At 47.1% G+C, this 14,012-nt stretch overlaps 1 protein-coding gene across 1 annotated transcript in view; it reads right to left on the bottom strand.

Annotated features, from left to right (window-relative positions):
- LOC141998758 (uncharacterized) overlaps positions 1–8,100 on the bottom strand; it is a 30,225-nt gene extending 22,125 nt beyond the window's left edge. The window contains exons 1-4 of the mRNA XM_074971758.1: positions 7,820–8,100; positions 6,817–6,943; positions 4,712–4,825; positions 3,536–4,390 (exon numbers count right to left, since the gene is read on the bottom strand). Of these exons, the coding sequence (XP_074827859.1) occupies positions 3,536–4,390; positions 4,712–4,825; positions 6,817–6,943; positions 7,820–7,993 (1,270 nt within the window). The 5' untranslated portion in view covers positions 7,994–8,100. The remainder of the gene's footprint in view (positions 1–3,535; positions 4,391–4,711; positions 4,826–6,816; positions 6,944–7,819) is intronic.
- Positions 8,101–14,012: the final 5,912 nt, after the last annotated feature.

Genomic DNA, 14,012 nt, shown 5'->3' with positions numbered 1-14,012 from the left:
ATGCTTGGGAGAATTCAAGTTTTATTTTTATAATTTGAACCGATATTGATTTTAAACATATATTAAATTTTTCAGAGTTGTGGGAAGTTGGGGGGGGAGTTAGACAATAGTTTGGTTTTTTTTAAATGACAATAGATGTGATTCAAAAATTTATTTTTTATAAGCATTAAAACACAATTTTGCAACATCACATGTCAAAATATACAAAGTAAATTGCCTTAAATCAAACTCTAATAAATTCTCAAGCAGCATTTTTCTTACTTTGCCTATCTATAAATGTAGATGATTATCGATGGAAATATTTTATTGTTGGCTTGTCTCTGTACAGCAAAATAGATGTTTATTGACATTTATCAATTAAAAATCTAATTCTTTCAAGCCTAAATATAACCAAGCAGTCAGGGTTTCAAGGAAAATCATACAACATTTTCCCCATTTTACAAATGCATTCATATTTAATTAATTTGGAAGCCAGCAAAACATCCACCCATTGTGAACCCCCTGGACTCAAGTAGTTCTATAACAAAATCTAAAGCAGTGACTATGCCAGGTGAAGTCTTGAGGGGTTGCTGGCGTCTGACGGGTTTATTGTGGGGTTTGTGGGGTGGGCACATCGGCACAATATGGAGCATATGTGATGTCACCAGAAGATAGGTGCACAGCACAGCTAGTTCAGGCATATAATATAATGCCAGAACAGAAAGTTTGGCTCTGGTTGTAGCATGACTGGGCACAGTGTCTGTGTTTGGTTTAAAAACACATCACTGTAGTTGCTGTATTTGGACAGAAGTCAAGGACCAGACTCAGTGGATAGCTCTGTCTGGCCAGCAACCCCTGGCATGCAATCACAGAGGAACTAGTGCTCATTGCCCATTTCCTGGGGTCAAGTAGTGCTGCAGGCAGAATTCTGAGAAAAATTCAACTGTTAGTTGAGACCAGCAGACAAGGGAGTTGTGGAGTTGAAAAAGAGGGCCCGTGTGGTTTTCTCTGCCAGATCAAGAACAGGCTTGAGGAATCTACAAAGGAATCTACAGTGAAACAACATGAAACAATGGGTGTCCACATATCTATTCAGGGGATACCATCATAGGGTCTAATCACATCAGCCACACTATCAGAGGCTTGTTCACCTGCACATCTACCAATGTGATCTATGCCATCATGTGCCAGCAATGCCCCTCTGCCATGTACATTGGTCAAACTGGACAGTCTCTACGTAAAAGAATAAATGGACACAAATCAGACGTCAAGAATTATAACATTCAAAAACCAGTTGGAGAACACTTCAATCTCTTTGGTCACTCGATTACAGACCTAAAAGTGGCAATTCTTCAATAAAAAAACTTCAAAAACAAACTCCCACGAGAGACTGCTGAATTGGAATTAATTTGCAAACTGGATACAGTTAACTTAGGCTTGAATAGAGACTGGGAGTGCAAGGGTCATTACACAAAGTAAAACTATTTTCCCATGTTTATTCCCCCCCCCCCATTTCTCAGACCTTCTTGTCAACTGCTGGACATGGTCCACCTTGATTATCACTACAAAAGGTGTTGTTCCCCCCCCCCACTCTCCTGCTGGTAATATCTCACCTTAAGTGATCACTCTCATTACAGTGTGTATGGTAACACCCATTGTTTCATCTTCTCTATGTATATAAATCTCCCCACTGTATTTTCCACTGAATGCATCTGATGAAGTGAGCTGTAGCTCACGAAAGCTTATGCTCAAATAAATTGGTTAGTCTCTAAGGTGCCACAAGTACTCCTTTTCTTTTTGCGAATACAGACTAACACGGCTGCTACTCTGAAACCTATAGTGCCCAAGTTGCTTCAGTTTTGATAAAGCTGTCCACTGTACCAGAGTCAATGAAGAAGCACTTGGAGATGCCCCAGGATTTGTGACTCAGCTAGTATTTGTAGGTGTGGTGCCAGACAGACAGTCCACATTTATTGACCAAGTCCCAAAATGTACTTTTTTGGGTTTTCCCAGAGTGGGTGTTTAGACTCATGAGCAGAGAAAGGATCTTATTCATGGGGGAATGGAGATGTTTTTGAGGATAGTGGGCTGCCAAGTGTGCTGGTTTGGAGTTGTCATAAATATAAAGGGAAGGGTAACCACCTTTCTGTATACAGTGCTATAAAATCCCTCCTGGCCAGAGGCAAGATCCTGTTACCTGTAAAGGGTTAAGAAGCTCAGCTAACCTGGCTGGCACCTGACCCAAAGGACCAATAAGGGGACAAGATACTTTCAAATCTTGGGAGGGGAGAAGGCTTTTGTTTTGTGCTCTTTGTTTACGTGGTTGTTCTCTCTTGGGACTGAGAGAGGCCAGACAGAAATCCATCTTCTCCAACCCATCCTAATCCAAGTCTCCAATATTGCAACCAGTATAGGTAAGCCAGGCAAGGCGGATTAGTTTATCTTTTGTTTTATGTGAATTTTCCCTGTGTTAAGAGGGAGGTTTATTCCTGTTTTCTGTAACTTTAAGGTTTTGCCCAGAGGGGGAATCCTCTGTGTTTTGAATCTGAATACCCTGTAAAGTATCTTCCATCCTGATTTTACCTTTCTTTTTTTTTTTTTTTAAATAAAATCCTTCTTTTAAGAACCTGACTGACTTTTCCATTGTTCCAAGATCCAGGGGTTTGGGTCTTTGATGATTTTGTAACAAATTGGTTAGGATATTATTCTCAAGCCTCCCCAGGAAAGGGGGTGTGTAGGGCTTGGGGGGATATTTTGAGGGAAGACGTCTCCAAGTGGTCTCTTTCCCTGGTCTTTGTTTAAAATGCTTGGTGGTGGCAGCATATTGTTCAAGGACAAGGCAAAGTCTGTACCTTGGGGAAGTTTTTAACCTAAGCTGGTAAGAATAAGCTTAGGGGGTCTTTCATGCGGGTCCCCACATCTGTACCCTCGAGTTCAGAGTGGGAAAGGAACCCTGAAAGGAGTTCACCCAGGCCAGTAAGGGATTCAGTCACTGTTTCCCTTGTACCGCCGGATGTCTTGTGGCTCTGTAGCTTTGGGCCAGAGTTCTGACCCCCTCAACAGCCTGCCAGCAGCCCATAAGCTTCACCCTCCTTTTGCCCAACCCAGTTACTCCTTGCAGACTGACCTCAGTACCCTTCCAGCCCTGAATTCACCCCAAAACCATCCTACAGCAGGGACCAGACCCTCTCACTGAACCCTCAGAAAGAGAGTTAGGTTCTCTGCCTTTACAGAGGCGGTAAAACACTCCATCCTGTCTGCTTTCTAGAAGCACACACTTTACTGAACTTACACAGCAGTGATGATTTAGAATGAAGCCAAACAAGCTTCTGAACAAAAGAACATGGATTAAGTGATATCAAGTAAAAGGGATAAAGTTGGAAACAGTTACAAGCAAATAAAAGTGAAAATGCATCTAAAAGACTATAACTTAACCTAGCTAGCTACAGTCTTTGTTGAAGATGGTTTCTATCCCCCGCCAGTCTCCCATCCAGCTTTTACTGGCCAATCACGTCTGCACTCGCACTGAAGCTTTTCCCACAGCCCTTAGGCTTGCAAGGTTGCTCTCCTGTGTGGATTCTTTGATGTGTACTAAGGTTTGAGCGGTGCGTGAAGCTTTTCCCACAGTGTCGACACTTATAGGGTTTCTCTCCTGTGTGGATTCTCTGATGGCCTAGAAGGTATGAGCGGTGCGTGAAGCTTTTCCCACAGTGTCGACACTTATAGGGTTTCTCTCCTGTGTGGATTCTCTGATGGGTAAGAAGATTTGTGCTGCAACTGAAACGCTTTGCACAGTCAGGGCATTTAAAGGGCTTTTCTTCCCTGTGGGTTCCCTCATGTCTAGCAAGGTGTGAGCTCTGACGGAAGCTTTTCCCACAGTTAGGACACTTATAGGGTCTCTCCCCCGTGTGAGTTTTCTGATGTTTTATCAGGGTGGAGCTCAGAGTGAAGCTTTTCCCACAGTTGAGGCATTTATAGGGTTTATCTCCGGTGTGGATTCTATTGTGTCTATCAAGTTCCGATTTATAAGCAAAACTTTTTCCACAGTCAGCGCATTTCTTGGATTTTCCTGCTCTGCAGATTCTGTGCTGACTAATAATGTGTGAGATGCTATTGTAGCTTTCCCCTGAGTCACCACGTGTCTTTGGCCCCTCTCCCAAGTGGGCTGCCTGACGGAGTGGGATGCCTTTGAGACTTCTCCCATGGTGACTGGATTTACCCCATGTCACCCCAGAGAGGTTTTTCTGCAGCCTCTCTGGTCTGAGCTGTGTCTGACAGGCTTCTCCCAGCTCAGAAGTCTGGGAAACATCCCCTTCTGATCTTCCCGATACCATCCCCTGTGGTTCAACTTCCTCAGCACCTTCTTGCTGAGAATTCTCCTCCTTGTTGTTATTCACTGTCCCATCACCTGCTGGGACAAAGAGAGAATCCGGACAGGGAACCTCAGAAAGGGGAATGTGAAGAACAAACCCAAATAACTGCGGGGGATGGAACCAATTCTGCCTTTACACCTCATTCAAACACTCAGTGGGAGGGAGCTAGTGCCAGGCGTCAGTCAGGGTGGGTGGCAAGCCATGAGGGATGTCTGCCCTGAGGATATGGATGGGCTGGGGACAGTCATGTCCTGGGTGAAATGAGGCAGAATTGGGGGAGTTCACAGGGACTCAGTGGGAATCCCAGCTGTTTTGTTCACCCCTCCATGGTTTCTCAGTCAGTTTATCTGATTCCTCACCTATGCAGATTCCTGTCAGCATGTCCCTTTTCTCAGAGCCCTGGAGATCCAGGACCCATGACATCTCTCCTCGTTCTAGCTGTGAGACCAAGTCAAGTTTAGGAGTAACAAATCCTACCCACAGAAAAAATATAGGGTTAGTGTGACACAAAGGACCATTGATGCCAACTGGCAAAGGGTTCGCTGTTCTATACAAGCAACTCCTGCCTCAGACCTGACAAACTCACTACACCTGATACACTGCTGTTTCATGGTATTTATCCATAAAGGGAAGCATGTGAGGTCTCCACTGAAAGCTCCACTCATAACTACCACAAGATGTAATATTTCAGGAATAATGTAACTACTGTATATTGACAATATGGCTTCAGGATTATGAAGTGAGAGTGAATTAAAAGGCAATAATATACCTCTGTGATAGCCCATTCAAGCGGGAGGGAGTTGTGCCCATCCCGGGTCAGCTGGTGATATAATGCAAGACTCATTTGTCTACCTTTGCACCAACCCAGTGGAAAAAACTATAAATATCAAAAAGTCATTTGGAAGTGAAAAGGAATGATATGACAGAGAGGGGATCGCCCTGTCTGGGAATAAAGACACAAACTGGTTTAGTGTATTTCAGAGTGGAGATAGTCACTCTGCATCCATTCACTGAGGAGGTACCCTGATGGGCAGGGCTGCTTCATGAAAGACTGGATCAGAGTTCCCTGGGGCTAGCAACCGCTGCGAAGGACTGAACTTTGGGGAGAGAACCTACTTTATTAGATAGGAAAGGTAACTATTGATAAGGGTAGGCTCAAGTTCATGTTTTAGGATTCTGTATGAAATGTAACCCTTTGTGTACATCACTCACACTTGTTTCTAGTTGAATCTCTGTTCTTCCTTGAATAAATTTCCTTTTGTTTTACAAAAACTGAACTCAAGGTCTGTGTGCGATAAAGAAGCGGTAGGCTAAGGTTTAACTGGTAAACTGGGGCAGTGTTCCTCTGGCATTTCTATGGGTATCTAGTAATCAGGGACGGGACACCTTAGGGGGACACTTTGAGCTGACCTGGGGGCTGGAGTACATCTGTTGTCAACCTGCAGTGCAAAGAGCAGAGTGCATGCGTGACTGAGAGGCTGGTCGTATTAGGGAGCTAACACCCAGCTAGTACAGACAAGTCGTCTTTGTGCTGGAGGCAGATAGCGACAGGGTAACTCACAGCCCTAGGTGTCCTGAGAAGAAACAAAGTGAAGGCATGGCTGCTATACAATGTTCCTGGGGAAGAGGTGACATTTCATGGGAACAGATGGGAAAATGTTAGCAGAGGCCTTTGGGAACAATAAGATGTCTCTTGGGAGTTGTAGTGGGCCCCTTGTAAGATTTCAGGGATCTCCACGCACCCCTGGATTTAATGACTCTGTGACAGCAGCAATGTTAGACCACTATCCCAATGCTAAGAATAAACAGCTACATCTCTAAGGATGGAGCAGTGGAGAGAGAGAGAGAGTGTGAGTGTGAGTGAGTGCTGACCAACAGTGACTGGGTATCAGATCCCATACATAGCATGTGGTCCTATGCTGGGTGGATGATAGTGGAACAGTATTATTGTAATGGCTGAGTGAAGAGGTGGTTTTTGATGCTCACGCAGTCAGCCACTCCAGAGTGTGTCTCCTCCCACCCTGACTCAGATGGTGGTTCAGGGATGTGCTTGATTTTACTGTTTCTGCCCAGCAGCAGGGAGGAAGCTGCCCCAGATCCTGCTCCCACAAATGTATAGACATGGTTGCACATGTGATTTATTCCAGGGAGCTTGCCTGCTAGTGCTAGTTTGACAGCCACCATCTTGAACAGGAGGGACTGAAATGGTGACCTCCCGAGCTAAAATCAGGAGCTGCTCTTTATCTGGGGCCTTGGCAGATTGATATCCTCTGTGGCATGGGCACTGAAGAGGAGCTGTAGCATACATTTACCAGTGGGTTACAGTAACACACCAATGAGCAGGCCGCAAAGTGTCTTAACAGCACCCACCACGGGCAGATCCCCAGCAAGTCTGTATCTTTCTTACCCCTTGGCAACACTTGTCTAATCTGACTAGTCATGATCTGAGGAAACGGCTCCTTACCCAGTGAGGTCAGTGTCTCGTAATTCTCCTGCATGACGTCCCTGTAGAGGGCTTTCTGATCAGGGTCCAGAAGAGCCCATTCTTCCTTGGAGAAATACACAGCCACCTCTCTGAAGGTCACCAGTCCCTGAAACAACAGCTGCTAGTACTCTGCTCCAATGAAAACCCCACCAGGTCAGTCACATGGGCCGCAGATTGTCCCCTGTGCCCCAGTCTCCAATATGTTGTGTCCTTAAACAACATTTGCAATTGTACTTCCAAACTAGTTTCTTATTCCTAGTGGTGCCACTTATCACAGATGACATTATGCCCTTCAAAAACCTGCTGCTCTCCCCTGCCTTTACTGTAAATTATCTACAGCAGGAATCAGGCCATGAAACTGTCACCATAGGAATACTGCTCTTTGCTTCCCATTCTCTCACTTCCCTGCTAGAACTGCTCAGAAAATGGCACTTCCATCCTGTGGGAGATTCACTGGGGCAAACTTTGAAATAGCCAAAGGTTGGTGGCAAAGAAAAGTTTAGAAAAAAAAGATCTATTTGGAAATATTGAAATGAAATGTCTTCCTGTTCATTATCCAAACATAAAATGTAAAAAAAAGTTGAAATCAGCATGTCCTCACAGAGAACTTCATTTTTAACTGAATTACATATTTGATGGGAAAATCCAACCAGCTCTTCTCCCTCCCCTTGTGAGCTACAGTGCCCACATTTAGATCTCTCCACAGTTGAGAGGTTCAGCCAGAAATTCACCCATGACTGGAAACCATCGCAGCAGCCCCTGTCCTGCACAGAGAGGCAAGATGCTGCTTCTTGGGCAGTAGCTCCAGGGCACTTTAGAAGGTTAGCTCCTGTCCCACAGATGGGGAATTTCCATCCCAGACCAATGCACCTATTCTTAAAACCAAGCCCATATTAAATGGGCCTAGTAGCTTTTGACCCAATCACACCTGTGAGTTTTGTGTCCCCTCCATCTATCAGAGGAACCTCTGAAAATCTCCTACCTGTTCCAGCTCCACTGCAGCCATTTCCCTTCCCCTGCCAGAGTGAAGTGATGTGGAGCAAAACACGGATGTTATTCTGCAGCTTGTCAGGGTGAGAAGGGCGATTGGGGAGATTTCAGAAAGGGCTTTAGTCCTTTTCACACCCCGCTTCCCCCAGACTCTCTCCCTGCACATGCTTTAAATTCTGCCTGGTTGAGAAAACAGTTGGTCACTTTATTTCAGCAGACAGGCCCTAAACCATCCTCCTCAGGGGTTACTGAAGGAGTTCAAAAAGGAACTAGATAAATTCATGGAGGCTAGGTCCATCAACGGTTATTAGCCAGGATGGGCAGGGATGGTGTCCCTCCTTAGCCTCTGTTTGCCAGAAGCTGGGAATGGGTGACAGGGGATGGATCACTTGAAGATTGCCTATTCTGTTCATTCCTTCTGGTGCACCTGGCATTGACCACTGTCGACAGATAGGATACTGGGTAAATGGACCTTTGGTCTGATCCAGTATGGCCATTCTTATGAGGCAAATTAAAGAAAGGCAACAAAAATAGAGCCTGCACACATAAGCCTGTGCAAATAGGGTTTGTTAATGAAAATGCATTAAACCCCATGTGGACATCCTTATTCAGAATTTAAGTGTCCCAAAGCAAATTAAACCAAACAGAATTAAGGCCACTTTAGTCTGAATGCAAGTGTCCATACACAGGTTTAGTGCCATTTAATTAATCTGTTTTAAATTAATGACTTCATAATTTAAATTCACAAATTTCCTGGGTGGCCCCATGTAGACAAATGCTTTGAGTGGTCTAGTGGCTAGGACTCTTGATTGGGTAGCACTAAGTTCTTTTCTCTACTTTGCTATTAACCACCTGTGTAACCCTGCACAAATTCCTTTCCTTCTGTTCCCCTCCCACCCTTTGTATGTTTTGTGAAGTGATTCCAGTGACTCTTTCTTACCATGTGTGCAGCACATAGCTGAATGAGGCCCTGCTCTCAGCACCTCCAGGTGCTACTGTAATACACATCACCATTATCATAACAGACATTTGATGAAATGTTCGTAGTTTATCCGGAACGCTGGAGAACTGTTAGCCTGTTTTGTTTACATTAAATGATTCTATTCCTCAGCTGGTTTTCCTAGGCTGTTACCACGAGAAAAGGACACAGTCTCCTAACACCCTTTCCCACTGTATCTGCCAATTAATATAGGAAGATCCCCCTTGACACTGTACCCAGGCCAACGCATCCCCCCAGCAGCGAGGGGACCAGCAGAGGCAGGAACTGGCTTTTCCTCTCCCTGCACCTCCCCTTGTCCCAGGAAAGTCAATCTGCCCGGGGTGCTGCAGGGAACGGAGCTAGGCAGGGAACCTCCCTTCTACCTCCCATTGCTTCTGTCTCCCTCCTGCCTCCTCTCCCCTTCCCTCGGGCTGGGAGACTGGGGCCCGGGCCGGGGTGTTCGCTCTCCCGGAGCTGGCTCGGCTCCTGCAGGCGCTCAGAGGAGCAGAGCCGGGATACGGGGATCAGGGTGGGCAGCAGCGCTGGGAGTCACAGACCCCCGGGAGCAGAGCTGGGGCGAGGAGGGGCCGTTGGTTCAGAGTCACTTTTCTGCCCGGCCCCAGCCCTTTCCCCGGGTGTCTTCCCTCACCTGCAGAGCTGCCCGGGGCTGCCCCAGGAGCCTCCCCGGCTGTGCACAGAGGGGGTCTGGGGAGCAGCAGCTGAGGTGTTCAGTTCAGGCTTCCTTCCGGGTCTCAATGGAAGCACTCAGCAGCAGTATCTGACAGGAAGCTCAACTCCGGTAGGCTGAGTAGACAGAGCGAGCTACCTCCCCTTTCATTAGCAACAGTCCATGTAACCAGGCAGGCAGGGCTGCAAGGAACAAGGCTTTATTAAGCATATGGTGAGAGACGGTGTTCCAAGCTCATCCTTGACTGTTCCTCACCATGCAGCAATACAGGGTAGCCCCCCCAATTAATGTAAGGGGACTGTCCCCTACTAACATTCAGTGGGCGGGTTTTGGTTGGCTAGCTCCCAGTACTAAAAGAAAGGGGAAGGGTAGATGGGAAATCAGAATCCTGAGACTGACAGACCTTAGGAACAATGGGGCGAAACCAATGCTCCAGGTCAGCCTGACTGACAGGACGAGCAGGCTAATCAGGGAGTCAGGAGGGTCCCGTCCTCCTGTGAGCTGGAATTGCCTGGGTCAGGCAGAGTGGGGCCAAGCTAAGGCGAGAGCAGGGGACTAAGATGAGCTGGGGAGCAGAGCTGTGCCGGCCAGAAAAGCAGCCCAGGAAACAGGTCAGAGGTGGGAGCAGAGTCACAGAAGCAGCCCACAGAGCAGACCTGTGCTGGGGGGAGAGCTGCAGCAACCAGAGCCAGGGGGGCCAGCGAATCAGCCCAGGGAACTGGTGGCAGAGCAGCAGCAGCGATGCTGCTGCAGAGTGGTGGAGCTGGAGCTGAGGCTGGAGCAGTCTGGAGCTGGGTGCGGTGAGCAGCGGGGGAGAGCGAGGGGGATCCTGGGCAGTGGGCCCAGTGCAGGTAGACACCCCCAGCCAAGATGCCTTGGAGGGGGAACGTAACCCTGATGGGGCAGGGGTGATGCTGGGAAGAAGGGTCCTGCCACCTAAACCTGCTACTCTGAAAGCTAAACCCTGAGAGTGTGTGGCCACCGCCAGAGCAAGTGTCTGACCTGCAGCGTCCCTGCAGCACAGCCAGGGCCTGAGAAGGAGGCCTGGAACTTGTGAAGAACAGATTGAACTTCCCTTACATTCCAGAGATGCTGGTTGTGACATCCCTGTGCCACAGAGCGGGGTGCCATGTTTTCCTTTAACCTTTCCCATTTTTTTTAAATTGATTGCTGTTTAATAAATTGTATTTGCTTTGAACTGTATGTAATGATCAGTGGGTCAGGGAAGCACCCAGTGCAGAGAGAGCACCCTGGAGTGGGGACACCCTAGCCCCTGCCTTAAGTGACCTGACAAGGTTGGGGGTGAGCCCCCCAGGAATCCTGGGCCCAGCCTTGTTGGGGTTACGCAGACTCTGCCACACAGGAGTGTGGAAGGGGAGCCCTTGAGGTCAGGCAGGCCTCTGGGTAAAGGGAGTGGGAGCGAGGACTCAGATCCTTTCGCTAGCCCACTTCACCGGGGTAGTGTATAAGCCAGGAAATTTCCCCACAATAGCGGGACCATTCTCCCGCTTACACTAACATCCTCCCACCCCAGAGTCTGTAGACCATCATCAGTATATACCATGCTGGAACCTGCTCCTCTTTCTCTGCTCCCACTCATCATACAACATCTTTCCCACTTTACAAACTCATTCATATTTAATTAGCTAATTTGGAAGCCAACAAAACATCCATTTACCCATAGGGCAGATGGGTTCCAGTCCTTAGTCTAGCTGGAGTTGCTTCTGATGGTCCACAATCTGCTCCAACACTTTTAGGCTTTGTCTAGATGAGGGTTTGGAAGGTGTTAGCTAACATGCATTAATAGAGTAATGCAGACAAGGCAGTGTGCTTCACTAAGCGCTGGCAACCAGCCTTGAGTGGGTTGCTCCATTAAGAGAAGGGGGAGCAAGTTAAATCGAGGTGCCAAAGGGACATTTTTCCCCTGGATATGCACCCCCGCAGGTGGGGAAACTGAGGCAAAGGACTACTGCCCAAGGCACTGTAGGGGTGGCTTTTGTACTTATTAATTCATATAAATATATGGTTGATTTATTGTTGTGTATTCCCAAATTAATACAGTGTTCCGTTTCCCCTTAATATCATTTTCTTTGTTTTATACATAGACTCGGTGCTTGCCAGAAGCAAAGTATTGCCTGTTAAGGGTGCCCAGGGAGATATTTTGTTTTCCCAAGTTTCTGGGTGAGGGCTTGAGTCATTATGTTGGTTATTTTTAAGAGAAAACACTACATATCTGAATCCGGCTTACATCACCAGGCAGAAGGGTTACATTTTGAGCCTTAAAAGCACACTGCCTTGTCTACTCTAACACCTTCCAAATCTTCAGGTCTGTCTACGCTGCAGCAGGGGATACGACTCGGAGCTTTTGCAGACATACTCTAGTTTTAATCAAGTTAGCTTGCTAAAGATTGCACTGAGGACGTGGCCGCGGGGGCTACATTAGCGGATATATACCTGGGGCAGCTTGTGTGGAACCCCACACTGCTGTATCCACACAGCACCATTTTTAGTGAGGTAGCTAGGTACTTATATTGCCTCCAATACTGCAGTAGCTGAGCAGCTCACAGTCTTTAATGCATGTATCTTCACAAGGTTGTAAGGTAGGGAAGTACTATGATCCCTGTGTTACAAATGGAGAGCTGAAACACTGGGAAATTAGTGCCCAGATCCTCAAAGGTATTTAGGTATCAAACTCTTACTGAAATCTGCAGGAGGCCAATGATTTCAGTGGGACTGAGGCACCTATATACCTTTGAAGACCTGGGCCAAAGTGATTAATCCAAGTTTGCACAGGCAGCCTGTGGTGGAGCAGGGAGATGAACTTGGGCCTTGCAAGTCCCAAGCTAGTGCTCTAACCACTGGGCCCTCCTTCCTCTCTCTTTCTCAGCAGCTATTCTGCCAATACTTAGGCACCTTCTGATCTTTGAGTACCTGCCTAGTGCCTGCTATTTAAAGTGTATAAGACCGAGGCCTTCAGTACCCACATGATGTTAGCTGGAGTACAAGGCAGTTCAGTGACTTCGTTTTGTGGCTTGATATTCAGCAAGTTTGGGAACTGATGTTCTCAAACCTCTTTCACATGGGACAGGCAGTGATGGCATCCAGCTGCTTTTGCAGCCTAGAAGAGAGTCAGCAGAAAGAGGAATCACATGGGTATTGGGCTTTGATGACCAAGTTCCAGGGGACTCAGATTTGGCTTCCAACCAGATTTCAAGTCTCACCAGCCACACATCTTGGTGAGCAGGTACTAACCTCCAACTGAAATTTCAGAACTGCATTCCCTACAGTGTCCACTAGAGGATGATGATGAATTGCAAAGTTTGTAGATCCAAATTCCATCAAAGGCAACATGGCTGAGAGCTCTAAGATGTATGCAGTGTTGTTGTAGATGTGTTGGTCCATTAGGGAGACAAGGTCAATGAGGTGATATCTTCTATTTGACCAACTTCTGGTTGTGAGAGAGACAAGCTTTTGGGCTGACACAGAGCTCTCTTTCAGCTCTTGAAAATGTACTGAGATTGTCACAGCTAAATACAAGGTGGAGCTGATTGCTTAGCAGCCGTAGTTAGCACAGTTTCTCAGATCCGTCACCTAAAAAGAATGGCTCAGATGTGGGAATCTCCCTTACATCCTCTGCAGTAAAGACCAATGCAAAGAATTCATTTAGCTTCTCTGCAACAGCCTTGTCTTCCTTGAGTGCTCTGTTAGCACCTTGATCATCCAGTGCCCCACTGATTATGTTAGGCTTCCTGCTGATGATGCACTTAAAAAATATTTGCTGTTAGTTTTTGTGTCTTTTGCTAGTTGTTCTTCACATTCTTTTTCAACCTACTGTGACAAAGCTCTGTCCTTGCCTCCATGGGTCCTGCGTTTCCTGGCGGATTTCACTAGCCTCAGAGGCTCACTGTGACCCTCCACGTAACCCTTCTTTCTCTAGAGGCAAGGGTCACAGTCTACTGAGCCATTTTCATAATAAGCCAGCAAGGGAGGTGAGGAGAAGTTATCCTTCCTTGCACAGTCTCTGTTGTCTCCCAGTCTCAGTGATTAATCAGGGGGCAAAGGTGGAGGAGGGGGGGAAGCCCAGGCCCACGCTCTACTCCGGGCTCCAGCCCAGGGACCCTAATAGTATCAGCTATAGTAGCTGACCTTTTAGAAACATGACATGTACAATTCCCTGGGCTCCTTCCCCCACAGCAGCCCTCACTTCCTCAAGCTCCACTTCACCCTTACCTCAGGGCCTCCTTCCTTGTGCCTGATATGGTGTGTACTATTCAGCCTCTCCAACAGCACAACTTCCTCCCACAGCTCCTGACATGCAAACCCACCTGACTAACTGGGAGGCTTTTAACTAGTTTCAGCCAGCCCCTGATTGGCTTCAGGTGTCCCAATCAACCTAGCCTTCTCCCTGCCTTCTGGAAAGTTCTTGATTGGCCCCAGGTGTCTTAATTGACCTGGAGCAGCTTCCATTTCACTTATCCTGGTACCAGAGATTTGTTTAGCCTGGAACTAATATATCTA

The sequence above is a fragment of the Natator depressus genome, chromosome 14 (assembly GCF_965152275.1).
Source record: "Natator depressus isolate rNatDep1 chromosome 14, rNatDep2.hap1, whole genome shotgun sequence".
NCBI lineage: Eukaryota > Metazoa > Chordata > Testudines > Cheloniidae > Natator > Natator depressus.
Note: the sequence above shows the minus strand (reverse complement) of the source record. Positions and strands in the feature narration are given on the sequence as shown.